This window comes from Coturnix japonica, chromosome 1 (assembly GCF_054131305.1).
Source record: "Coturnix japonica strain WE chromosome 1, WE-NBRP24, whole genome shotgun sequence".
NCBI classification, from domain to species: domain Eukaryota; kingdom Metazoa; phylum Chordata; class Aves; order Galliformes; family Phasianidae; genus Coturnix; species Coturnix japonica.
The window spans coordinates 41,437,853-41,465,623 of NC_140663.1; the positions used below are offsets into that span (position 1 = coordinate 41,437,853).

The 27,771-nt window shown below is 37.5% G+C and overlaps 1 protein-coding gene across 5 annotated transcripts in view; it reads right to left on the reverse strand.

The window, feature by feature from the left end:
* The window catches only part of CDK17 (cyclin dependent kinase 17), an 84,248-nt gene that overhangs the window by 10,896 nt on the left and 45,581 nt on the right, over window positions 1–27,771 (reverse strand). For all 5 annotated transcript variants that reach the window (XM_015858675.3, XM_015858651.3, XM_085515194.1 and 2 more), the window contains 7 exons: window positions 25,617–25,781; window positions 19,570–19,703; window positions 7,070–7,195; window positions 4,171–4,227; window positions 2,217–2,331; window positions 1,587–1,681; window positions 517–579 (listed from right to left, as the gene is read on the reverse strand). In XM_015858675.3, the coding sequence (XP_015714161.1) occupies window positions 517–579; window positions 1,587–1,681; window positions 2,217–2,331; window positions 4,171–4,227; window positions 7,070–7,195; window positions 19,570–19,703; window positions 25,617–25,781 (755 nt within the window). The remainder of the gene's footprint in view (window positions 1–516; window positions 580–1,586; window positions 1,682–2,216; window positions 2,332–4,170; window positions 4,228–7,069; window positions 7,196–19,569; window positions 19,704–25,616; window positions 25,782–27,771) is intronic.

The window sequence follows — 27,771 nt, forward strand, 5'->3', positions numbered from 1 at the left end:
CTTAAATAAAACAATTTTGTTTTATTACTAACAGAGAGGAGAATGTATTGTTAAATACAAATTAAAGCATCTTTCTTGTGTGACAGACAGTAGAATCCAAACCCACCATCACGACTGAGGTCTTATTTTCCCTGCTGAGCACACAGACTTTGAGGACATACCAAAATAAGGATGAGGACACAACGATGGCAAGATGTCAATACAGATAGAGATATACTACTTATAAGAAAAATTTTGTTTTAAATATCTAATGTCAAAGCGAATGAAATCCTACATAAAGTTATATAAATTCATTTTATTGCTTTAAACACTTAAAGATCACCAAAAGCAAAAGAAAGACTTCACTTGATTAGATGTAGTTGAGTCAGGTCCAATGGTTAAAAAAAGGTGGTTTTTTTCTTGGTTTTTTTTTTTTCTTTTTTTGAAAGCTCTAACTTTTTCAGCTCCTGATTATTAAGTTCTTTCAAATTCTTCAGTTAGAACAGAGCAAGTTGGAAGACTCACTAGAATACTCACCTTTACATTGTGCATACTCATGATGTTACCACAGTCATCCATGTACTGCTTCAGATCCTTGTCCTGTCAAAAGATCATTACTTTTCAGTAAAATTATGGACAACAGATTACGTGAACATAATTATTTTTTGTAAGAAATCATTGCTCTAGGGAGCCTGCTCTACTGCCTGATCATTCTCTGGTGAAGAGCCTTTTCCTATCTACCTCCTTACTCTCCACTGATACAGCTCCATGCTGTTTCCCGTTTCCTTGGATCCTGTTGCCGTCACCAGAAAGCAGAGCTCAGTGCTGCCTATGTCATGAGGAGTTGTAGGCTGCCATAAAGGCCTTCCCCTTCAGCTCCTCTTCTCTGGGCTGAACAAAGAAAGAAAGATAACCTGCTCCCCATATGCAGCCCTCTAGACTTTTCACCACCTTTAAAATCCTCCTCTGGAAACTTTCTAATAACTTTATGTCCTTGTTATACTGTGGTGTCCAAACCTGCACCCAGTGCTTGAGATCTGCCTGTCTGAGAGTGCTGTGCCTGGTGCACCCCAGGATATGGTTGGCCCTTTTGGATTCCAGGGCACTCTGCTGACTCACGTTCAACCACAGCCCCCATGCCCTTTTCCACATGGCTGCTCTCCAACCTTTCATCCCCTACACTCAGGGTTGCTCCATCCCAGGTACATAAACCAGCACTTGCTCTTGTTAAGCTTCATGAGTTGGTGATCGTCCAACCCTTTAATTTGTCAAGATCTCTCTGTATGTCCTCTCTACCCTCGAGGGTGTCAAAAGCTCCACATAATTTAGCATCATCAGTCTTAAGATCTAAGATCATTTGCAAAGGTTGTGAAAAATCCCTGTGGGATAACAGCATAATTATCCTTTTTTATAGTTACTGAATTTGGTATGAGTTGGTATGAATCAGAACAGTATTTGCTGATTTACAGCACTCTGAGAACTGAAAACAGCTGTGTAAATTTTCAGTCAAATAAGTCTGGATGCAGGGTATAAATTGATATGTTTGTGTTACTCAGTATTTTTAAGGAAATAAATTGAATATAAAGCTCATTGCTTTAAAGGCTTACCAGATATTCGAAAACAAGAGTCAAAGACTTGTCTGTGTGAACAATGTCATGTAACGTAACAATGTTCGCGTGCTTCAGATCTTTTAATAATGACACTGCAAAGGAGAATTTTAAATATACAGCAAATTAATAGAAAAGATGTAATAAATGCATTTCTAGCAAGTTCATATGTATAACTTAATTTTTTAAAAATTAAAAAGCTATTTTTAAGACCAGAAAATTCATATGGCATTAATTTAATTCACATAAAGTAAATGCATTTAATCAAAGTACCATACACATTTAGGTAAAAATTATATATATATATATATATATATATATTTCCTATACAGTACTGTTCAAGCAGAAGCAGTCATTTCATACAATATATTCTGAATCATTGAAAATTACTAGTATTAGTCTAATTCTGCATAAATTCATTCCTTTATAATACTATGCTTGAGAACACAAACATCCCCCATATTGTTTGAAACATTAACTCTTAACATGGCTAAGATGAAAATTTTCCTCAAACTAGCACCAGTTCTTTTAATGTCCCATATAGCTGATATATTTCCAAGAACTAACAATACTTAAGTCATAAAGAAAGCCAGAAGTATCTGATATTCTAGAGTAACAAAAAGTTATCACCTTCTCTTATGGCTGTACAAGGCGCTCCCTCTTCATGTTCCAAGCGAATTTCTTTCAGAGCCACCAGGTTCTCTGTCAGTTTACTTCTCCCCTTATAAACTGTTGCATAAGTACCCTACAAAATGGAAAAGGAAGTTGCTTCTTCATTGAAAGATCAAAAAGAAACTTCAATCTAAGATTGTAATAGGTTGTATTGGGGCTTTTACTTTTTTTTTTTTTTTTTTTTGATAGTTTAAACTAGAAAAATATTTGGTAAACATCTGAACACACAGAAGACAACAAGGGATGAATACACTTACTTACCAGCTCTGAAATTACACAAAAAAGATGTACACCATATACCTCCCAAAGAAGTTTGATCAACTTGTATTAAGCTCACTGTTACAATTTAGCACCTTAAACAGCCAGAAGTATGAGCCTGCAGCTTTGAAGGGCAACTGTGGGAGTTTACAACTGGGAGGGAGACTGATGTTGTACAGTCTGACAGTGACAACACAAAGAGTAACAGCTTTAAACTAAAGGCTGTAGGTTCAGATGAGAAACAAGGGAGAAATGCCTTACTCAGTGGGTTGTGAGGCACTGGAACAAAGAAAAGGTTGCACAGAGAAGCTTGTGGATGCCCTGTGCCTGGAGATGTTCCGAGACCACACTGAATGGGGCCCTAGGCAACCTGTTCTACTGTCTAATTTAGCGGTTGGCAACCCTGCCCAGTGGAAATGGAAGTAGATGGTGTCTAAGATGTCTTCCAACCCAAGCCACTCTATGAGTCTATGATTAAACTACCTCAGATATGGCTATACTGTGCTTTGGTTAAGTTTCCAATGGCAGCTGACAAATTCTATCACTATTTTTAGAAAAACACAATTCCTTTTGGTCACTGTTTCTTGTCTTTGCTACTTGTTTTATTTGAGAATGTTCTGGGAAGAGAACAAGCCGAAGTCCTGAACGTGAATATGGCAAAGCTCATCTTTTTCAGTTTTGGTAGACAATAGAAGATTCAAAACTCTTCAGGTATGTTACACAACAAGGAATTATAACAAAACAGTGAGTAAGCATAACTAACATCATGAATTGCAAGAGGAAGCAAACAATTTAGGGAAAGTCCACTACATTACCATAGATGCATCCTGTACTTTCCATTACATCTTGTAACATGAGTGAGATAAAAAGCACAATTAGGACTCGATAGCTACTAGATTAATACTTCCCCAAAGCTGGGCAACATTATGTCTAGGGAAGCACCTAATAAGTACTAGAGGGTAAAAAAAAAAAGCATTTGGAAATAAGAACACTGCAAACAGAGGACTAACTGTGATATTCACAGGATGGTTGCTTTTGCAACATTCTGAGTGCCCCATCTGTATCCTTTTCTGATACTACTGGTCACTCTCAAACTGATCCCTCCTGAATCCTGTATTTTCACTGAAAATCAGAGGCAGGTTGGAGTAGAGATAAGCCATATTACTGCCCTCCCAAAAGGAAAGCCAAATAAAACTTGGTATTATTTAAATCTTCTTCTTCCCCAACTCGATGATGTTTTTTCTGCTTTTTTTAGATTATACACGCATAGAACAGTTTTGTGATTTTGATGCTGGTACACAATGTCAAATGCTTGATTTACTGCAAAGAGAAACTGAACAGATACCTCCAAGGTTATAGAGATTTTCAGTTAACATTTATGTAAATTTCACATAAATCACCACTATCAGATCACAGAATCACAAAATGGCTGAGACTGGATGGGTCCTCTGGAAGGCATCTGGTTCAGCCCCCTTAATCCAAGCAGAGACACCTAGAGGAGATAGCTTAGGACCATGTCCAGATAGTTTTTGGAGATCTCCAAAGAAGGGGACTCCACAGTCTCTCTGGGTACCCTCTGCAAGTGCTCAGTCATCTACCCAAGAATGAAATGTAAGCCAAGGAGTCATTAAAAAAACCAAAAATCTATACATACCTCTCCAAGCTTTTCTAACTTGATATAGGTTTCCATTTTTCCAAATCCAATTTCTGACTGCAAAGAAAATGAATGAAAATTGACCAAAAAAAATTGACACCTTTATTCTTTTAACCATCCATTCTGCCATTTACAGAATTTAACCAATGAACTGAATTTTCTTTCAGAAAATTATCTGACAGTACTACAGCAAACTTCAAGAAATCCTGTTATTTAAAAATGATTCAGCATATTATGATACAAAAGCATCCCGGTATCCAAGCCTAATATTCAGACTGTTAGTCAGTCTTTCTTTACTTTTGGTCAATGACTTACCTCTATAATGCATGCCAAGACAGTTAATCTATGTTTTTGGAAGACAGCCTCTAAGACCACTGTTTTCTTCCCATTTAAACCCACTGTTACTCTCATGTTTAACAGTCATCTATGAAAGTTCTTTCTGTTTAAGACCATTCTCAGTTACTCCAAATTTTTAAATTGCTCTTACAGCACAGGAATGTTGAAAGCAGATATAAAACATGACACTTTTTAAACTGATTTACAAAGTGCATGTATCCTGTAGCATGCCAAAATCCCAAACCCACTGGTTTCATGAGGATTTGCCTTACTGACAAACATACTGTAACACAGAAAAGCCAAGTTTTCTTGCATCACCTCCTCCTTGCACTTCTACACATAAAATTTCTTTCTAAGGAAAGATACTCTGACCCCTGACTGGTTTCAGCAGTTATATCCACAGGTCAGAGAAAGCTGATTTGCTCCTAAAATCCAAAGGATGTTAGAATTCTATGTTATATCACTGTGTGCAACACAGATACTGTTGGCTGAACTAAGACTTGACAGCAACATACTATTATGGTGCATTAACAAAAATATCTGTGTTTATTTTCAGAACATGAAAACACATGAAGTAAATGTCTACAAATGCCTTTGACATATCTAAAAGAAAAAATGGGTGTGTAAATTATTTAACATGAAAGCCCAAAGAGTAATTCCAGTTTCTTATATTAGTGTTGAACTGTTTTAATGTTGCACAAGGATATTTTAGCATCAGGCTTATTTAGAAGCTTGGTGTGAAGCCTGCTTATCTCAAAATACATGCAAAATTGATACTGACAATTCTTATAACTCCAGCGAGATGTCAAACATACCATTTAATGCAGAAACAATGTTAGTAAAGTAAAAGTTATGTTTCCAAAATGTATTTTGACCTACAGATGTACTGTGAAGTGGTATCAGAATTAAAAGACAGGACTCTGAATTGAAAGGAGAAAATAAATGAGACTTTGTACACATTAGTCTTATTATTGTCAGAAAAAAGGGAATACAACTTCAAATCCTGAATGCTAATAATTTCTGAAAAGAAAAAAAAAACTACCCAGAAACACTGACAGATTCTATTTATGGTCTCTTATTTAAAGAGGTTGATGCATAAGAGAAGCACCTATACTGCAGTGCATGCAATACTGTAACAGTATACACAAATTAAAATTACCATAACATCTAATTTTTTCCAAGAAATTCACCAGACTTAAAGCACTACAAGTTCCAAATAATTTTTACTGTTTTTCTATTTTGATACCTACTAAGCCTTGAAGAGAGACATACATTTAAAGCAGCAAACAATATTGATATATTGTGAATACTTGACAGCTAGCAAACTTTCAGTGACAATCTCTGAATAATGATTCTAGGCTATTTTGAAATAATGAGAGAACAATGCAGAAAATCCATGTCAGCACGGCACTGCTGGCAGAGGACCTTTCAGCCCTGAATATCATTTTCAAAATTCAAAGCAAAACAACCTCGTGACAGGAAGTTGATTCCATACACGTATCATATTCATTAGAGGGCAGTGTTTTACTTTCATTCTTCTAGAATGTAAAGAGGAGGGGACTCCAACTGCTCGGTGTTAAAAGAGCAACAAAAATAAGATACATAGGTAACTCCCCTAGCCTTCAAATATTACATTCTACCACCAAAAAGACTCTGCTGAAAGGTACTTCAGTACAGCAATATATGAGAAGGTTCTGGAAAACACAGTCCCCTACTCAGTGCTACATCATTAAGTAATTAGTCTTGAACTTGCTACATTACTGCTACCTTCCAGTGTTTTGATCCAATCATCCCTTCTTTTAATATTGTTCTTGCAAAAGATGTAGATCAGGGCTTTAGTCTGCCACAAATCAATTACAATCAAATAATGTCTAAAATTGAATGGCCTTTGCAAAAAGAAAAAGCTAGTTTTTGGACTATTTTAGGGTCATGCATATTTAATACTTAACCAGGATTTCTGGCATTTTTATCAGTATGCAAGAATTCTCTCTCTGTCATTCACAAAAAAGACTTCTGATTTGAGAAGCCAATAAAGATATACCTAAAAAGGTACATAGGAATGTATTTATTAATATTATTATTAATTCATATATGCTTCTCAAAAAATACCATAATTTCAACAGCAAACTTGAGAAAGAAAATTTGTTAAGAAACACAGAAAGTGAATAGCTGTTTTCATACTACACTACCTTAGAGCCCTCCTACTGCATGACAAGACACACAGTGTGGTACTAAAACTAGAGAGGCTCTTTGCTCAAACGATCATAACTGATCAAAATAATATAAGGATGTACTTATATAAAGGAGTAAAGCTTAGCCACAGATTTCAGCAGCTCAAGAACTGACAGGGAAAATTTTGCAGAAGAGAGAAAGGGAAGAGAATGAAAGGAAAGCGTGCTGTTTAAATGGATTTTAAAGGTGCTCAGTATACACCAAATTGCTCTGTCCTTCAGGAGAGAAAAGCCAAGGTGCAAATGAAGTTGAATTACATTTCTAGTACAGGGACATCTGCATTGAATGGAATCTTAAGACCCAAGAGGTCAGGGAGATGCATTACACTTACTAGAGATGCTCTACGAGAACGTCTGCTCATGGGCTGATCAAACGGTGGGCTGTTAATCTGTAACTTTTCAAGATAGACATCGGGTATCCTGATATCAGCAGGCAGGGACAAACGCTTGTTCAAATCCTGCAGTAACGTTAGAAAGAGAAGTGTCAAGTGTAATTCAGGATTTCATAAAGCATGTTTTTACACTGGTTAGTGTTACTGTTACTATGACGTTACCAATTAAAACTGAAATATAAAGCTGAAATGAAAATTGTTTTTAAAACCACACTCTCTTCTAATAATACTTCAAATTGTTTCATCAAAAATTAAACTCATTTTAACAAAACAAGAAGAATGAAATACTAAAATGTAATCAACTGCATTGTGGACACATTTGTTGACTTTACTAGAATACCTGGAATGCTGCAAAATGAGAATTGAAAGAGTAGTTAACACATTTAGTTTGATATTACAATTATAATAACAAGATACTGTCATCTCATTACCAAAGGTTATAAACTTCTAAATTCTAACTACAGTGACAACCCCGTTCTGTCCCCCTCGGCCTTGACCATGTGTTTCTACTCATGTCTTTGCAGCAGCTTTGAACTATTTCAGCATGCTAAATCATTGAGAAACTATCTCACACGAAGTGCGTAGTTTCCTGCCAACTCTGTGCTCCAAAAAGGTTCAGTGTAAGGTCAGACGAGCTCACAGCCTGAACACAGGGCAAAGGAGACAGCAGGGCAATCCCAGGAAGCCAGCAGCTAAATTGGCTTAGGAAGCCAAAGAACTGGATCATCAGACTTCTCAGGACTTGAGATCTGAGTAGACAACTCACTAAGCTTTCAGGGTTGCAGTGTATTTGATCCACATCTATGTATGACCTATATATGTACTTGGAACAAGAGCTGAGTAAAAAATGTAGTTTAAAATATATTAAAAAATAAATTTACTTTTGCAATTAACTGAACTTCAGGCAGGACAGAAGTGCTAACTCACAACCCCTTCAACCTCCAATGCGACTGACCTACATGTGCTATTTCACTCCAGCTACCGCATGCAGACAAATTTTTGGAGAGCTGTCAAGAAAGGTTTAACTTCTGGCATTTGACCCTCTTGTTTTCTTTCACCCCTCATACCTGCTTCAGTATGGAGCACAAAGTCTCTGTTAGCTTCTGCATTGTTGCTCAACAGCAGCTTCTCTGCAGAACTGGAAAATTCAGTGTCTGCATTTTGTACTCTGTACCAGATTTTCAAATTAGAACCCCAGTATTCAAACAAAAGGAGTACTGCTCACAGAATGGCAGCTCTGACCAACATTTTGAAGATCAATTAAAAGGCAACAAAAAGATCCCTCACTTTTGGCAGCTTCCTGTTTCTTTACTAATTTTCAACTTCGGCATTTCAAAAATGTTAAAAGATTGGCAATGTTAAAAGTGCCTATGTGGTCTTGGGAATAGTGGAGGAACTAATTAATTGTAATGAGAGCAAGCTGTAATCCTTCAGTACAACTGTATTTTCCACTAAAGAATTTTCCCTCTTTTCAACGAGCTTCCCTATTATCATTTTTGTAACAGGCAACTCAGACTCAACAAAACTAGAGTCCACTGCGGTGGGAACCCTTGCAACTGCAGGAACAGACAGGGATGCCAGGAAGAGGACCAGTATCAGCCTCTACTCTACCTTCTTATGATTCCCCAGAAACTGTGGGGCAATGTCCTAATTTTCTTTTTCCCGTTGCTCAGGAACATAAACTAAAACAGAAATTCCAAGCCATGAGAAGTAAAGAACACTGGGTTGTTTTTAACGCAATTTGCTGAACGCAGTAGATATCATCATTATCCTATATGCCCCACAGCAAAATAGCTCTCTCCTATTCCTAGCTATTATCACTACAACAATCTGCTGCAGTGTTCTTATTACCATTTGTGTAGTGCATTTTAATAGCATCTGCTTATAGGAGTACTCAAATTATGGGCCACAATTCCAAGCCCTCATGATTGTACCCCAGAGCTCTCAGTCTGCATCTTCTCACATAGCACTCATCTTTGGGGTAACAGAAGTGGTGCTTCACAGCTAGATCCACAGCATGGGAGAAGCAGTTCCAAGCATGCAAATCTGATTAGTATGTGGGGAGAAGAAAGTCAAGGTATCCTTAAGCTCTGACAAAAACTTGAAAAATATGCCCCTACTGTACACAAGGCCGGCTGTCAATAAACACATACTTTTCCAAATGGAGAGGAAAAGAAAGGAAACAAATCTAAGGTTCTTTACAGCTCTTACAGATTCATTACTTTGAAGTCCAGACACTGTAAAAGCTGGAGACAACATTTAAGTAACAGAAAATATTATAATGGCAGCTAGCAACTCTCTTACAGCACTCTCCTTTCATTGTTTGTAAAGCTCCAGCAGTGGCACTACTGTAATAGGTAATTGCAAAACTCCCCATGACTTACTCCAGAGATCCCATGTGACATCCTCAGCTGTCAACTGACCTTAAGCTGCAACCTTGTGTTTTATGCTCCACAGTGCATAACACAAATATTGTTTTGAATATAAGGACTTAATGATGTAAAGGCCAAAACACGATCCAGTTAGCAAAAAAACCCTAATCATCAACAGTCTACTTTAAGCACACAACAGCCTCTCCTGCGAGCTTCTTTAAAAAACATTAACAGACCCTTACAGAAACAGCAGAGAGAAGAACTTTTCAGGGGTAAGATATTTGTTTTTAAATATAATTCCAGTGGTTCTAATACACAGCTTTAAAATTCTCAACCACTCCCCCACCCCCCCAGCTTTCTACTTTGTGATAGAAGCATAACATTTTGGCATATCAACTACCTGTTCTCCTTAACTTTGCAGAGCTGAAGAAAGTCTCTTTTCTACACGGAAACATAATGACTTCATGGAAACTACAGCAGGCACTTCACAGATATTTTCCCCCTAACGATCTGCACTGCACTTCTATTTGTTATACACACGTTTGGCTGTGCTGAAATGTCTACTAAGCTACAATGTTTTTTAAACCTCATATTAAAATTGTCACCTACCACAGTCAGAATCCTTTTATGAAACCGATGTTTGAAAGATCATGTACTTGGTTGACAGAGGAAGTCTTTTCTGCATCGTAATTATCTTTTACTTAACTAATATAGACAAAATTAAAGAAAGTCACTTAGACTGCAAACCCAAATGGCTGAAAGGAATTAATGCATTTTGTTTGCCTGTGTCATCTTAATCCTTCCCGGTTTTTGTAATAATTGAAGCAATCACCTCATTAAGGAAAAAAAAGCCATCATAATTAAAAGCTGCAGTGCAGCATGAAGTGGGATCCATCAAATGTGCAAATAAGCACATTTCCTACTGGCTAAGCAGCAAAGCTGGTAACTAAAATGCATCATTTCGATACAGCTAAAAAACTCACTTAAGAGATGATTAAGTCCCAGAGCAAACCTACCAGCCAAGCACAAGCCTTTAAAGCTTACAGACAGTGATGTGACGTGGAGGCAACTTGCTGGCTGCCAGCAGCCAGACATGCCCGTTGACATGGGCCGGATGTGTGCTGGCCTCATGCTCACCGCCCACACCAGCAGGATGGAGAGAAAACAGAAGGAAGGTGAGCAGACCTGTGGATTGTGGGACCGCCGCTTTAGTAAGGGAAGCAAAAGCTGTGCACACAAACAAACTGAAAGGAGTAATTCATTCGCTGCTTCCCACTGGCAGGCAGATGTCCAGCCACTTCCTGGAAAGCTGGGCCTCATCTTGCCCAGTGTCTGCTGGAGAGTGAAAGACAAACACCGTGACCACAAGCGTCCCCTTTCCTCCACCATTTTTTCACAGAGCACAAGGCAAACTGCACAGAAAATCGCCACAGCCAGCTGTCCTACCGTGCCCAGTCCCAGCTCTCACCCACCCAGTGCTGTAAGGGGAACTGAGAAAGTCCTGACATTATGATGGCAGGGCTCAGCACCTGCCCCAACCCTGCTGGGCTATCGCCTCCATGTCAGCCAGTGGCACAGCTACTGTGCAGCTCCACAGACAGGGGCTGCTGTGAAGGAAGTGGCCTCCACTCATCCTGGCCCAGCACAACCACAAGGCAGCATGATGAATGCACCAGGCGGAGAGAGCTGCTGAGGGAAGGCAGCCTGTTGCTCTCTCACTGGGCTGTAGTGAACGGGGCAGGCAGACAAAGCTGGAGCCTCAGTGTGTGAAGCTTGTGCATTAGACACATCCGCCATCTTCACTCCCTCACGCCACTCCCGCAGCTGTGCCCAGACGTGCCCGTTAACAGCCTTAACTGCTCCTTCAGCTGTAGCCAAACCTGCCCTCTCCAGCTGGGCTACTTGCTGTCACTTTGGTAGGATGCCAGGCTGCACCAGTGGAATGCAAGCAACAGTAGGAAATGGTGATTTTTAAGAATTTCTAATTCTCTTAAACCTCTGTGGAATTCCATGAAGCAATAAAAAGGACACTTTTCAGAAAGAGGACTTTGTTCAGACTAATGTCAATGTACAACTGAATTTAATGACATGTTAGCATTTCTCAGAAGAGGAAAAAAAACCCCTAAAACACAAAGACACTATAGCCAAAAAACCTTTTAAAATGGAAATAATCAGCAGGCTGTTAAATACGTAGGCTGCTACAACATTCTGCTGCAGTGCCATTTAAAGTATTAATAAGGAAGCGTGTAAAACTAATTGCAGGGTTATTTTCCCAACATTAACATTGATACCTAGAACTTTTAAACCCATCTGTTTAACACTCTAATACTGGTATCCCTCTAAGAATATTTAAATTTGTTTCATTTTTAAGGGGGGAAATGAGAATGACTCCTTGATCTTACATACATTTTTTAATTGTTGTACAAGTGATTTAAGTACCTCTGCAGCTATGCAGGGGAACCTGCATGCATTCCTTTCTAACTCTAGCAAGTGAAGGATTACCAGAACACAAAACATTTGCTTTCAGGTACAACTAAGTGTTTCAGGTAGAAAAAAAATTATCCTTTAGAAAACTGAAATGGTAGCATTTACCTGTTATGTTGCTTCCCGAATGAAGTATGATTTATGAAAGAGCTCTCAACAATCTGTACATTTTCTAGTTTTATTTATTTATTTTTATGGTTACCCTTCGGGTCAACTTGCAACAGTACAAATCAGGACAGAGTAAACATACAACTGTTAAATATTCAAATGCCTAAAGTGAACTGTATGCTACTAATGAGCTATTTTTTGATCCATTTCCAAAATATATTCTGGAGAACACATTCAAGCATCAGCTGCTTTGCAAGGTTAACCAGAATGCCTATGGCATTTCCCTCTCCCTCTATATTTAAAAAACACATTTTCTATCCTCATGTGCAATGCTTATTTCTCAGTCTTGCTTTATTGCTGGCAGAGAAATGTATACTATTTTTATAATTTGCCTGAAATGTGAAACACATTTGTTCTACTCTGCATGTTGGGAGATAAACATGTAAGCACTTGTGACATTAATATCGCTGTGTTGTCTACAGAGATAAACTACCCCAACTTGCGCTCATCTTTACTGTTTCCAGCACTAGATACAGCAAATGCTTTGAAAAGAGTTGCATAAAACAGAATACTAACAACCAAACCCAACCAAACAGGAGGTTGGAAGCACTTTGTTGAGGTATTCATAAGCTCTCACTACACTGCAGTGTAGCGTGTTGGAGCTGGAAAAACAGAAAAACAGAGACTTTTACCATTCACGGTTGTGCCAGTTTGCAGACTGCTTCTTTCTAGCAACAATAATTCTTCCCCAAATGTATCAAGACTACAAATACTGCCAGACTTTCAACTTCTGGACTGTTTCCTTCAGGCTGATACTATACTCACAACAGCAGTGAGAGAAAAGAGATCTGGCCTTCTGCCAGTGAAGTAGGAAAAAGTGAAAAAATAAAAAAAAGACTGTCCTATTTTATCAAGAAATAGGTCAGAAAAGCCAGAAACAAAACCCATGATAAGTTGTCTGATCATCCTTGGTTATTCCTTATATGTTTCATTTAGACAATCTAACAGCCAGCTATCTCCAGAAGTGATATTCCACTGCCTGTGGCCACACGTTCCTTGGAGAACAGGCTCAAACCTAATGACTCAGCAATGTGGTTTGAGCAGCAAAACTGGCAGAAGACTACTTCTATTACTTCTCCTTTCAAACAACGTGAGTCATTACCTGCTGATTCAAGCTCAGGAGCCAAGACAAAAAGGAAGTTATCTCCATCAGTAACAGCTAGTCAGCGGACGAGCCTAATGATACTGCCAAGCTGCATCATTATATGAAGATCCGTATTGCTTCGGTTCTTCAGCTCGTTCTTGGTAGTTATGTTTCCAAAACACAATTAATATATGTTAGCAGACAAATAGCTCCCAACTCTTCCTAAGATTTTAGATTATCTTTTGGGAGTTGATATTGCTAAATAATGTTTCTGAAAAAATTTATTTCATCTTCTCAGTCTATAGCCATCACTCTGATAGTCCAAACAATGCTCTATACATCAAACCAGTGCAATTTGCTCTCTTGTGTAAGCATCAGTTTGAATTAGCCCCCTCACTGGCTTTAGCAAGCAACAGCAAGACATGTCAGCTGCAACCACAAGATGTTCACTAATAAGTCACAGTGCTTTTTTGTTTGTTTGTTTTACTAGGGAATGCTTAACAAGATCTAAAATGCTACATCGTATAATCCCATATGTACACAATTCAGCCTCAAGCTTAGTATGAAAAAGACCACTTTTTACAGTACATTTTCCTTACAGATTTTAAATTAAAAGTGTTTATGGTATACTCCATGCTTCGCAAAGCAAACAAGTTGAAAAACATTTGCTTATGTCTATGAGAATGTAAGCATACTACCCCACTTCAGTTTCAAATACCATATAGATTTCTTTTTTCCCCCTGAATGCTGCTTTATCAAATTTCAGTGCATTTTTTTTTTCAAGTGACAGCATGGTTCAAGCCAACTTTATCCTGTACAGTATTATGACACACTGCAAGACTGCTACAGGCAAAAGCAAATGGAAAAAATAAGAACAGCCTCTAATCAGAGAAGATATTTGCACAGATTTTTCTCATTTGGTTACAGCACTGCAGACTTAAGAGACTGGCAAGGTCCTGAAGCAAAACACCAGCATACACAACCACCAAAAAACCCGACGTATTCATGCAAGCATGCTATTTTCTCAATTTTATAAATAATTACTCAATACTATAACCAGAACCACTCTTCTAACAGCTGAGTTTTCCTATTAGGTATATAAAATCCTATTTATCCTTTTTTTTTCTTAATTATTGTTTTAATTTTATGTACTGAGCTGACAAGCAGCTTACTAAGATGTCGTTTACCAATTATTCAGAACCTCACATAAAAGATGGCTTTGCACATCTTTAGTGCTTAGGAGAATTAAGAGTATCCTTTCTTCTGCTAGAAGCAGTAGCAAAAGTAGAATCTTAAGATCCTTTATAAAGGAACGCTGCTATTCCTCACTCCACAGATCTACACAGTTCTTAGCCAGTCTACTGAGAAATTCAGCACAATTCGTTTCTCCATGGAATGGAACACCACACCTACGAGGACAGGGTGAGGGAGCTGGGGCTCTTTAGCCTGAAGAAGAGAAGGCTCTGAGGTGAACTGATGGTGTATGCGAAATTGGTAATCACAGCCTGAACCTCTGATTAATCAGCTGAGAAAAGTTTTGGGTCAGCTGTTGGAGCACAGGTGAGGGTAATTCAGCTGTGCTCCCAGAAGGGGTGGAGCCTGACTCCACCTCCTCTAGATCTCATTTAAGGGCTGACCACCACTGAAGCAGCATCTCTTTGAGATCACTTTAGCATTTTCCAGCAGACTGAAGTCCTCTATTGGGTGAGTCTTTCCTTTAAATAACCTTTTGGATACTTATCACCACCTCTCTTGTACCATTTTCGCATTATTGTCACTATACATCAACTGTACATAAAGGGAACTCAGGAAAGGAGGAACTCAAAAGAGGAGCTGAGTTATTGATAAGAAAAAGCAAAAAAAGCAGATATTCCATCCTTATAAAATGGGTACTGCAAAATGTAGTAACTTTTCTAAGGAAACCACATTTATAAAGGGAACATGAGGACCTTTAGGATTATAGAGGTTCCTAACAGAAGAACAGAAAGGTATTTTCTGCTGTTACCTGACAGTTATCCCTATTCCTAGAAAAATCTAGTAGAAGGAAAGTTCCAGAAGTCCCAGCTAAAATTATTTTTTTTTGTAGCAGTGACTGTTTTCTTTGACTGGAGAAGAAATGAAAGTCAGCTAATCAAACAGATCAAAAGGAGGCCCATCACTTTCATCAATGTCATACTAGTCTTTTAGAATCATACTTATATGTATCATTCAGTCATACTAATCATTTAGAATGTGGACCTCCATTTTTTGAAGTGGGGTTTCAAAAGAATCAAGCTTTATGTGAGCCTCAAAGTGGGAATCTACAAACACAACAGCACATTTTCTTATGTAACATTGCAAATGATCAGACAGCTTCCAAGTGCAAATGAAAACAGATAATACAGCACCATGTTAAAGGAAGTAAACATCTTGATGGTACTCAGCTTCATGGATATTTTTAGCTCCTACCTACTGGTAGGTGACCGCATAGATTCATGGAAGAGGTGAGCAGATCTACACCATCTCAGAATGCATAGAGAAGGTAATTATACAAAATCCAATAAATAAGGCAGAAAGGATTATACAGCTGACAACCAGAGAAGCAGGTAGAATCTTTGCTTAGCGAAGCCTTACCCAAGAGGCACTGTTGCAGAGATCCACAGCACCCTGCCAAACAGTAAGAGATGCTGAGACGAATGCTCATGCTCTGCAGTGATTCTTGCAGTTTTTTCCTGCTTCCAAAACTAATGACAGGAGAAAATACTGTACTGCCTTTGACTTAAAGCCTGAATCAGTACTGCCATCCAGTCTTCTGTTCAAGAATTTCAATTGAATGGAGGCTGATTGTGCCCTATTTACAACACATCGAAATGGGGACCTCTGAGCCATGTTCTAACCTGAAGCTTACAAACAGAGAACTGTAGCACTACATCTGCTTAAAGGCCAGCTTATTTTGTGGGTTTCTCTTTGCAGCATGTACATTTCCCTGACCAGGAACCAATCCAGTTATTCAAGCTCTATCAGTCAAGACTCGTGCAGGATTCATAACCTTAGTAAAAGTGTAGGCACACCAAAACCTTTTTTTTCCCAACTACATGCATTCTTTTTTTCTGAAGGTAATCAGTACAACTCACACCTAACTACAGGATTACTTTATGGTCTTTCTGTTTCTTTTTTGAGCTAAAAGCATTAAATCTGCAGCTAATCCTCCCAGGGGAAAATTATACCCTACAGCAATGTGGTAGAAGCAGTCTGATCTGGAACAAACTCCTGCCACTAATGTGACAGTCAGATGGATAAGAACTGTTTCTCAGGATAAAGTATCTGGGAAACAGGCTGGTGAACAGTGGGTTATGGCCCTCTGCCAGTTCACATAGGAAGACAGCTTACAGACTTTGGATTTCTGGGAAAGGAAAACAGATGTTTCAATTTGCACAAACTGTATCTCCCTATTTTTTACCCACTACTGTACTTAATGAAGAATTCACCATCCACTGCATGGGCACAGGGCCTCCAACGAACACTTGCTGTTGGAAGTCAAATTCCCCACACAATATATGTTTGTAACTACTGTCAGTATGGGTACTGAAAGGGGGTAAGCAACTGTCCTATGGACTACTAGTAATCTTATGGGTTACTTGCAAAATACATTTTATCTAGACAACAAAATGAGATTCCGGCATGTGCTCTTCCAAATACCCTTGACAAGGAAATATGTCTGCTCTCTCACAACATTTTGACTTTATTCTAGCTCAGAATTATTTAACAATTACAGAGAAAGCAGTAATATAGCAGACACAAAAGATCATAGTGTGTATTCTGATGTGCAAAAAACATCCCAAGAACACCAGGACACAGCCTTGGTAATCAGCACTGATTACAGAACGCTTTTAGAGAGCTTTTTTTTTATTTGTTAATGGGCTGCTGATTTGCAGAATTTCAAGGAAGTTATGCATAAAATCGTGATATTTATAATAAGTCCTTAAAAATAAAAAGATTTTCCCAGAGTTTTGGTTTTACCTGATTAATTTCCTTAAGAACAAACCAAAACAAAACCCAGGACTTTTGCCAATTCAGTAGAAACAAACATATATAAGAATTGATATTAAAAAGAATTACAAGTACAGTAAATAGTGGCCAAAATAAGCACAAGGATATATTCATACTGAGACAGGCATATTCGTTTTAACACAGAAAAACAAAGAATATTGGTTTGTTGAGTTTAGCCAACTATGTATATTTCAAGTACATTTTGCAGTGGATTTCATATATGATTAATGACTAAAGCAGACTACAGCAAATAAAAATTTATCACACATTCTAATTTACTCTAACCAGTGTATGCAGTGTAGGGTGTATATGTATATATATACATACACACACAGAATATAAAGGGAATACAGTCTCAAGCTACCTAATCATGTCTAAAAATGTCAGATTTCCACACACTAACAAAATAAAATTGAAATAGCAGACACTTCTGAACAAAGACCATTTCTTTCTATAATGGCATCACTACTACTGAACTAGCCAACTCCATGATGCAGGCAAGATTTCAACTAAGAATGAAACCCTTTATTTGGCATCCAGGAAGACCAAGGGAGCAACTGTTGCTATTTGATGGACAGCAAAGCCAGGAAAAACAGGTCTCCTATGGATGTACTTCTTGAGACCAAAATTCTATGTGGATTCTGCAGTATTTAAGAGGCTGCATCTTTCCCACAGTGTACAGATTAGTAGTCTATTCTGATTCAGAAGTTTCCCCCCCTGTAGAAATGAGGAGAAAATTATCGTCCAAGATTCTCATCTGTCAAAACTGACTGAAAAAACCCCACGGGAAAAATTGGACGAGGGAATGACAGGCAGACGATATAATCACTTACAGATTTTTTGTTTAAGAAACCAGATAGATTGCACTGAAGTAATTACGATTAGAAAGGCTTTTCAATCAAAGATATAAAGATTGTTACAGCTCCTTTTCTGTGGCATGTACAAACAGGATAAAAACCCCACCTACCATGCTACAGACCACTTCAAAAGTATAAACTGGTGTCAGCTAAAAATATCCATCAGTGACAGCATTCCTAAAATCCAGAAGTGAGAATGTTCTCAAATGTTAGTTTGAAATCTTATTTTAAAAGCTACTAAATTAACACTAAAGTGATTTGGGGGAAACATTAAAATTCTCACAGAACATCCTGGAATAGCTGCCAAAAAATGAATGCTCTCATTGACTGGGCTATTCAATTAAAAAAATATATAATGTTCAAGAACTAGAAATAAGCACTTGGAATTTGGAGAAAAATGAGAGAATCAGCACTGAATAAATCAAACTGAAATAAAAACTTCTGAAAGCCATTGAAAGAGTAATACTAGAAACTTCTTCACAATGTTAGGAGTCCACTAAAAAGCTGGTTTTATTTGATATCTATTGAAAAATTAAAGGTGCTGTAGAAGATATAAATAATGAATACAAATAATTTGTAAGTTCTTGGAATCAGACCAGCATTACATGCTTGGAGTCCTGGAATTCCAAGCATAACAGAATTCCTCACTAATCAAATCTTTCTGGCATTTTTACCCTTGCGTAACTTACACAGATCTGCTTCCCTTGTTCTATACTTCATATATTGAAAGAAGATCTAAAATCTTACAAACTATGCATATTGGTATACATGCTGTTATGGAGAAACTGCAAAATTTTACATGCTTCTGTAACGAAGGGACTATTATCACTTTTACACACTCGAGAAACATGGAAGCATTTTGTTTTTCTTTGCCAAGGGAAACGACAACAAAGCAGGCACAAGGGTGGCTAGTATTCATAATGAGACTCATAAATAAAGGAAATTATGTGCACAGTTCTTCGTAAGGTACTTTTTCCTCCTTTTGTTTACCATCCTGTAAGGTTCCGTTCATTAAAAAACAGGAAGAGAAAGAAAGGCTCAAGCAGACCGGGCCGCTGCTTCTGCAACATTCGTTTTAGAAAGATTACACAACAGTTTCAAGAAAAAAAATTAGCTAAACACCACCACTCCTTCAACATACTTGATGAACTGTACAGAATATGCAGATATTCTAAAAACTACGTATAATAAATTCTTCCTAGAAATTAAAGTTTCAAAACATATTTAGCTTTCAAACTAAGCAGCTCATAAACAAAGCAAGACAATTGTCTTATTTGTGTGTGACAAATGGAGCTAGACATTTTAAGTACTATTGTATTAATCCTCTCCACACTAAGTATGTCAAAATGCTTAAAAATGATTGAGAAGACAACCAGTTACAAAGAACTAGAACAACTCCATTCTCTCTTGTCAATTTAAACAATCCTTATATGAAAAGTAACTTACCTCCATTGAGATTCTTCTGTGTATTCGGTTTCTGAGACAAACACCCGTGGGAGACTGAACTTCATCAGATGATGTTCCAGAAGCTTGGTCACTTTCACCATCTGACCCCATTTTCAGATTTTCATGGACAATATCTTAAAAATAGTTAAACAAAACAAAACAAAACAAAAAAGACCAGTCAGTTTTCCACTAAATTACCTCTCTTGTACAGGCAGAAAACAACAGTGCAGTGATTTGTATTTCAAATGCTCGCTGCAGTAATAGTACTCTCAGCACACTTTTCATGGCTCAGGGATCTCAGAATGGAAAAGGAATACTTGATAAAATTCACACCCAAACATTAATGTTATTTTTCTTATTCAGCTTTCAGCAGAACAGACTTTTCCAAAACAAAGGATGGTCAAATCCCTATTTTAATTCCCAGAAGCCACCCTCCCATCAGGATTTCAGCTTCTGACCTTCCTCATTATCTCTTCCTACTAGCTACTAATGGATTAGAAAAACTTGTGTTTGCAATGGAAAGCTGAGATTCACTAGAAAATATATAAAATATGAGAATATTTAAAAGTTTCAGACTATTTGCTTTGCAAGCGCCTTTAAATAAAAAAACTTTAAATAAATCAACACACAAAACAACCAAAAAGTATAGGTATCATTTTCAGAAGTCCCAAATGTGGAGTTACATGGGGTTGTAGGATCTTTATGAAAACTGAAATCGGTACTTTCAAATATAACCCTGCAGATTCGTCCATCATAAAACAGTTTACATATGTCCTGTATGTACCAAACACATTTCTTTTCTGCCACAGAATATTCCAGACTTTGAAAGTCTATTACTGTAAAGAACGAAGAGAAGAATTGAAGTGGCATCATTAATAGCATAAAGTGACAAATGGTGTGCAAAAGTACACACACAATGTGAAATTGGTCATACAAGCAAGTTACCCTGAGTAATGTTCCATTCTCATCTCTAAAATATTTGAGCTCCAAATTACTACAGATAGGCTTGGGCTGGAAGGGATCTAAAGATCATATAGTTCCAACTCCACCACTGTGGGCAAGGCTGCAGACTAAATACATGCACATACCTAAGAGGTGGCAAAAGACACAAATTTCCCTGACCTCTTCTCTTCCTATTACTAAGCATGATGTTGGACAGTATAAAAGAGATCGTGACAAACAAACTCTACCCTGAAAAAAACTTACATAAACAAAACATGAAAAGTTCAATATACCTCAAAATATTTAGCATTTGCTCGGAACTACAGCAATTAAAAGAAAAAACAACAAATACCACACAGCACACACACACAGAAAGAATGACAGAGAGAGAGGCAGAGAGAGAACATGCATGTTTTATCACTGCCAAGAAAGAAAACTGGCTTTTCAAGAAAAAAACCCTTCAGGACGAAGTTTGGATATCAACACATCTTCTCAAATGTTTGTCTAGTTTAGCTCACGCAGAATCATATCAACTTCAAAGGACTAAATTCTTTCTTAGTACTATGAATTTCTTTTTACAGAAAGTATAAAGGATATTAAAAGAGTAACTCATAAGGTACTTACACAGCATCTATTTTAACTCAATTTGTGTTTAATTACAATTCCTCAAGTACAAATCCCATATACAAAGCACAATTTACAGCAGCAGCATGGGTCTAAATTGAATTTTGATTAAAGTCCAGAGTGTATCAGAATTTTCTCAGGAAGTCGTGCTCAGATTTTAAACAAGAGTGAAAATAAATAAGCTTCACTCCTTGCAGCTTGGTTTCAAACCAAAGGTTCATCAGTACTTCTAGAGACACTTTAGTTTGAACACAAGGGAAAGACTTTCAGAAATTGATTCCCAAAGATCAACTTTAACCTTAGGCTAAAACGATAAAATATTACTTATTTTTGTCAAATCTTTGTAAGCTTTTTCTTTTATGACAGGGTGATCCACCTACTTGACCAAGGAAAATCAGCTGCTGTGATGTTTTTTATTTCAGCAAAACCTTTGCTACAGCTTCTGATAGCATCCTTCTGAACAAAATACTGAATTGTGACGAGTTGTTGACTCCCTTGAGAAGAGATAAGGCAAAGCAATCACCAGTGGCATGAAGTTTTAATGGTAAGTGCCAGACCATATCTGGGATGAAGCATGTATGTACAGACTGGGGAACGAGAGGCTGAAGAGCAGCCCCATAACACAAGGAAGACACAGAACTATCAGAGAGCATTAAAAGGAAGGCAAAACAGATGGCGGAGGGCCTAGAGAGCACGAGGCATGAGGAGCAGCTGAGGTACCCTGGTGTGCCAAGCGCAGAGCAGAGGAGCTGAGGGGAGGCCTCATGGCGGCTGCAGCTCCTCACAAGGAGTGGAGGGGCAGCTCTGAGCTCTGCTTTATGGGGACAAATGCTTGACAATAGACAGTTTTCTGGACAACGTCCATGAAACTAAAGAGCTACTGTATTCTAAGCTGTGAAACAATTACATCATATAAGAAAAAAAAAAAAAAAAAAAAGGAAAGAAACCCTGACAGTTACATGTACATAATCATGTGACTGATACTGTCATACTTCTAAAATACACAGTGTTCCATCTGTGTAAGAGAATGTATCATGAAATTGTTTTAAAAAAACATTATACTTCAAAAAGCAGCATTCACAACCAGAGTACTCCAGGTGACAAAGATAATTCTTCCACTCAAAAGAATACTTGACAAAAAGAACGCAGTAATACACAACTAAGGAATATTTCAAGAACCAGTAATACAGAACCATGCACTTGGGACAGATAATTGAGATGTTAGACGACTCTGCTTTTTACAAATCAGTAATGAGAAGACAAAGCCAGTCTGTCTCATTTAAGCCTAAAATGTAGCACTTCAGACTTCCATAAGATGATGACAATCAATCCACATGGAAAACTACTGTGACATGATTAATTCTGCTGTCTGGAGAAGCTACATAACCATGATGGACCAAAATGTTCTAAGTACATTATTTGCTGAAGTTACAGATGGTATCCTAACATGAAACATGTGTCTACATTTCTGATATGCTGACTATCCAGCTGCTTCTATCCAGAAAGGTGTGCAGATGTTTTAATTGTATTCTAAAGTGGGATACTTTAAGGTTGTTTTCTTTCCTAATATCTTGGCAGTGTTATTATCTATTTAGGAATGTCGTTTTGTTTTATTCTACTGAAAAAGCCCTGATAGAAGCTTATTCATTATTTTAATAGCATAAGTACCAGAATGAAGCATTCTGATAATTTTATACAGGTATGCATGATGATAATATTTGATTAGCAAAGCTGAAAATCATGCAAATACTTAATTACACTAAGCTTTTCTAAGACAAGTTCATCTGCACCAAAGCCAGCTTGCATAGTCCTCAGAGGCTTTAATAATATTTAATAACAGTGTTTAATAATATATCCAATTGCCATCTCTTACAAAGATGTTTTAGCGTACTCTTACATATCTAATTGAATATCCAGCATGGCTGTGCTATGGAACTTTTGCTGTTAACAATAATAGACTATGAAAGCACTATGAAAATACAATTCTCGTTTCAACTGAGATATTTATGACAAGGAAACAGATCCTCATTACTGTATTGAGACAACTGGTCAAAGCATGGGTGAGTTGCTGCTGCTGTTGAAGATAACCAGCCAGAGGTCCATGCTGGTCAGAATTGGCTTTGGGTATTCCAAATACCACTTCAGTGTTCCCAGTAATATAGATATGGAACAGGGACACCTGAAGTTGGCCCTATATTAAGCCAGATGGGGCACACACACTGTTTATTAATTCCAACTGTTTAAGGATCTACAACAGTTAAGCATTTCTGGAAGTGCAGGACTACAGGAGCTTTATAGTTATGAGGTATACGAAAGCGAGAAAAACTCATCTGGACCTGCATCAGTGGACTTCCTAAGTGAGAGTTCACCCAGAGAGTCATCTGTATTGTTGAAAAAACATCAAAATAACCAAATGCAAAACATTAAACAAAGACACAATTCTGTCTTTACAATACCTCAAATTAATCAAAATATTTTCACATAGAAAGGTCTTAAAAAGTGTTTTGAGACTTTACATGTTACCACAACAGCAGGAACTCTGCAGTACATTTAGTGCTCAGAAAACAAGCAAGAAATCCCTCCCAGGTTGCTCAGTGAATTCTCATAGTGATAATCTCATTCAGAAGCAAGCTGTTTGAAGCTGTACTTGTGGCAGACCTAGGTTTATTCTGTGTTTTGTTTTTTTTTTTTTTAATCAAGTCATCCTTTTAGAACTACCACTATGTGCTATTTCAAGAATCTCATAGCATGTTCCCATCACTAGCACAGAAAAAAATGAAAGAAAATAGAATGAATAAAAATACACAAACACACAAAAGCCTCATGTAGAATGGGATATTTGACCAATTCTTTTCTTATGTCATTACCCCAAAGGAGAATACTTAAGCATCCTGCTGAGTAATAACCATTCCCATATGGCATGAACAAAGGGAGAAAAGATGCAAAGAAGCAGCAGAGAGAATATTAGCAATTTTGCTTCCACAGACAAATGGAAAAATGCTATTAAACTTGTACAGGTAGGTTAAATTTTCATTAAATGAGATGACAACTAATAAGAGAAATATCAAACTTTGCGTGACTAATCCTTCTAGAGAGAAAGAGGGAAAACACATGATGAATACGTAGCACAGTCACTAAATCTATTCTGTACACGTTCAGTGAAATGACAAATTAAATGGCGATCGGTAGATATTAAATACGTGGTACTACAACACCTTCTACAAATTCTAAGTATTAAACACACAAGACTTGATCACCTTAAAAAGAAAATAAATGCCATTATTCTGTATTACTGAAGTACTAATATATTTTTTTGGTGAAAAATACAACTTTGAGAAAACCAGAAGATGATTAAAAAAACACAACCTGTCGAGGATTTCCCCCTCCCCAAAGTTGAAGCTTATAGTGGAAATTTGACAAGGAATAGGTTACTGACAAATCTGCCCTTCAAAAGGTGCTACCACATCATTTAAAAGCAACACACAATACAAAACTATATTCTGCTAATCCTTCTGTACACATTTCACATATAAATTGCCCATAAAAGACAAAATACTCCTAAGCAGAGAAATCTTTAGTTAAAGAAAAGAAAGAACACACACCAAAAAAAAAAAACAAACCACTTTGCCTTCCCATTAGATTACTGTCAAAAAAAATAAAAAGTACCATGAAGTAGCTGAGTAAAACCAGGAATGAATACTGCAGTCAAAATTTGCATGAGTGATAACAAGGAAGAGTGGATGTAAGATGTAAGTGGTTTGATAAGTATCTTGAAAACTCGTAGCTTAATCTTGAACAAGATCAGTTTAAGTGTCACACACTTTGAAAAAAGGGCATAAGATGAAAAATTCATAAAATTCTAATTAAGCTGACTTGCTCTCATTTTACCAGCATTAATCAATTACGCAGAATTTAAAACATAAAAGCAGGATAAAACATTAATGTTGACTGGAGGCAACAATATGATAAATTAATTGAAACAGAACAAAAAAACATATTTGTAATTCATTTGCCCCACAGAATCAAAAGTATAACTCAAGACACCAACAAAAGATAGTGTTGAGTAGCCTTATTTTATCACTGAAAAACACTTTTTTTCTTGCATTATTGAAAACTCTAAGTAATGCATCGCATTTTTCAATTCCAGATACAGTGATTATCTTCCATTTTCAGTTGTAGTTCTCACCACTGCTTTTAACTGAGCTGGACACAAGGTTCCATCCTTGTAAAGTATTAAGAGTACTTTGCAGCTTTCAGAACTTTTTAACTCCTCAAAAATTCACAGGTTCTTTTAATTGCTCTCATCCTAAAATTCTATGAGATATTCAGTACCTTCAAAGGAATTTTTCCCAGCAACCTCAGAAAAAAAATTAATGCATTCCCTGAGATTTATTGAAGCATTAGAGTAACCGTGTCCCTTGCTAAGAAACAATACAGACATTATTTTTCACAGAATTTAAACAAACAATATAGTAAATTACCTAGTCTGCTCCCATTTCTGGGCATTGCCATGAAAGAGCCGAGGCTGCCCCCTATGACGCTATGTGGTCTTCGTAAAGGGGGCTTCTTGAAAGATCCTGTGTATTGGTGGAGAAATGAGTGCATACTGTGTGACGTTGGAGGCCTGCCATTCTTCACAATAGGCTCTAGAATTCACAGGGATCAAAATATTCATTCCCACAAGCAAATAGGAGTACCAGGAACGTGCCAGAAGGAAAAAAAAGAAAAGAAAAAAAAACAGTTACTAGACAGGAAATCACCGTTCCATTAACATTGTTGTTCATACTAACAGTAGACCACAATACTACAGCCATTTCTCTATGATAAATTAATACAAAACGTGGCATTAAATATTTCCCAAATTTCATCTATTAAATTCTGTCACTCTACTGCAGGATCAGTAAACAATCTGAACATAAAGTCTGAAAATGTAAATAAGAACAGAAAGAGACCTTCAGTATTTGTTTTTTTCCTTCAGAATTAATGATTTGTTTGATTGCACAATGTCTCATCTTGACTATAATTTAAATAAACCAGCTGTTAGATCAACTCTCACAACAAGCAAACTCAACAGCAAGCCTTTAGAAATACTCACGCTCTCAAAACTCTTGAGAGTCACTCGTAGTGAGGGCTTTTGCTACTGGAAGTCCTTAGAAAGAAACATACCTGTCCATACACACACCACAGGGGTTATGTCACAATTAAGGTTATTTGTAATTCTGGTATCACTTAAGTATTAAAACAGTTATTTTGGCTTTCTTGGATGATGTCTCTAACAGCCCGCTGTGCTTAGACTCAAAACCAGGATTGTAAGACATGTTTTTATTATTATAATCACTGATGATTACACTCTCGGGAAGAAACAGGAGAAATTTTAAGTTCTGATTCACAAGTGTGTACACAAACCAACTGTGCGTGTTCTCCCAGTACCCTGATGTCACACATGAACTAGATGCAAAGGGTGGCTCAGGATCTGAAGAAGTCTCCACTAAAAACAGGGAGGTTTTCCTGCTCCAGCAAGAAGCAGAACAGAAGGCAACTCACATTGCCTGTCACAAAACTAGACCATCAGCCAGTGATTAAGCCACTCACACAAGAATTTAATGCTTTTACTACAGAAAATATGCACAGGGGAAAGGAAGCTACCCACAAGCACTAAAACCATACAGTAGGGAAATGCTAAAAACCAAAGAATTTGAGACTAAATGTATCAAAAGGATGCTTCAGATTTGACTGATCTTATTTTTCTACCATTTGATTCTTGCCACCATTACATATGCAGGTGGTTTGGTGTTACATAGAGAACAGAAAAGCCAGCACCTCTGCACAGTGCAATTGCTGCTGAGCAGAGCCTCCCGGGTGCTTCTGGGGCCACTGCTGTGTCAGAGAGCAACCTGGGATCCTGTTTCATCACCCTGACATCATCTGTACACGCAGGGATCCCAAAGCATTCTTTGTCCTTCCAAAATAAGCACCATCTAGCTAGGGGGCAGAATATTACAGCAAGCAGAATTTCACTGAGAAAGGAACACAACAAATACTTCACAACCCAAGCAATTAAAATGGGGCTTTGAAGGGAGTCCCCTCCCTCCCCCACAACTCCCACACACGTGCAAAAACCATGAGGATACATTACCAAGATTGGTTTGAAGGAAGAGACTAAAGTACAGACAGGAAGACCAGGGACTTGAAGAAGAAATTATGCAGGAAATGTTTGCATATAACATGAATAATACATTAAGACAAAAAGGGCTTTAACACAGCTGCTGAGGAAAAACAAACTAAAAAAAGGCTTCAGGCAGAAAACAGAATTTGAAAGGACATGTCAGCACATGCCTTTTACACAAAAATTTACATTTTGCATCAAAACAATGGAGTTTCTCTTTACACTGAAAAAGTAAGATGCCAGGATGTACCTCATAAAGGGTCAGAAAGTACTGAAGGAGTGATAAGGAAGGGGCAGGGCCACATGACTGGAAGCAAAAATGCTTACAAGCAAGACAGTGCATCATCTCAGTCTTGTCAAATCGCAATCAGCGTCACCACATTTACATTTGCTGACAATTCTGGTATCATAATCATGTTGTGCTGTACCCACACATAAGGACTACATTTCATGTACGTACAGTGTCGGCA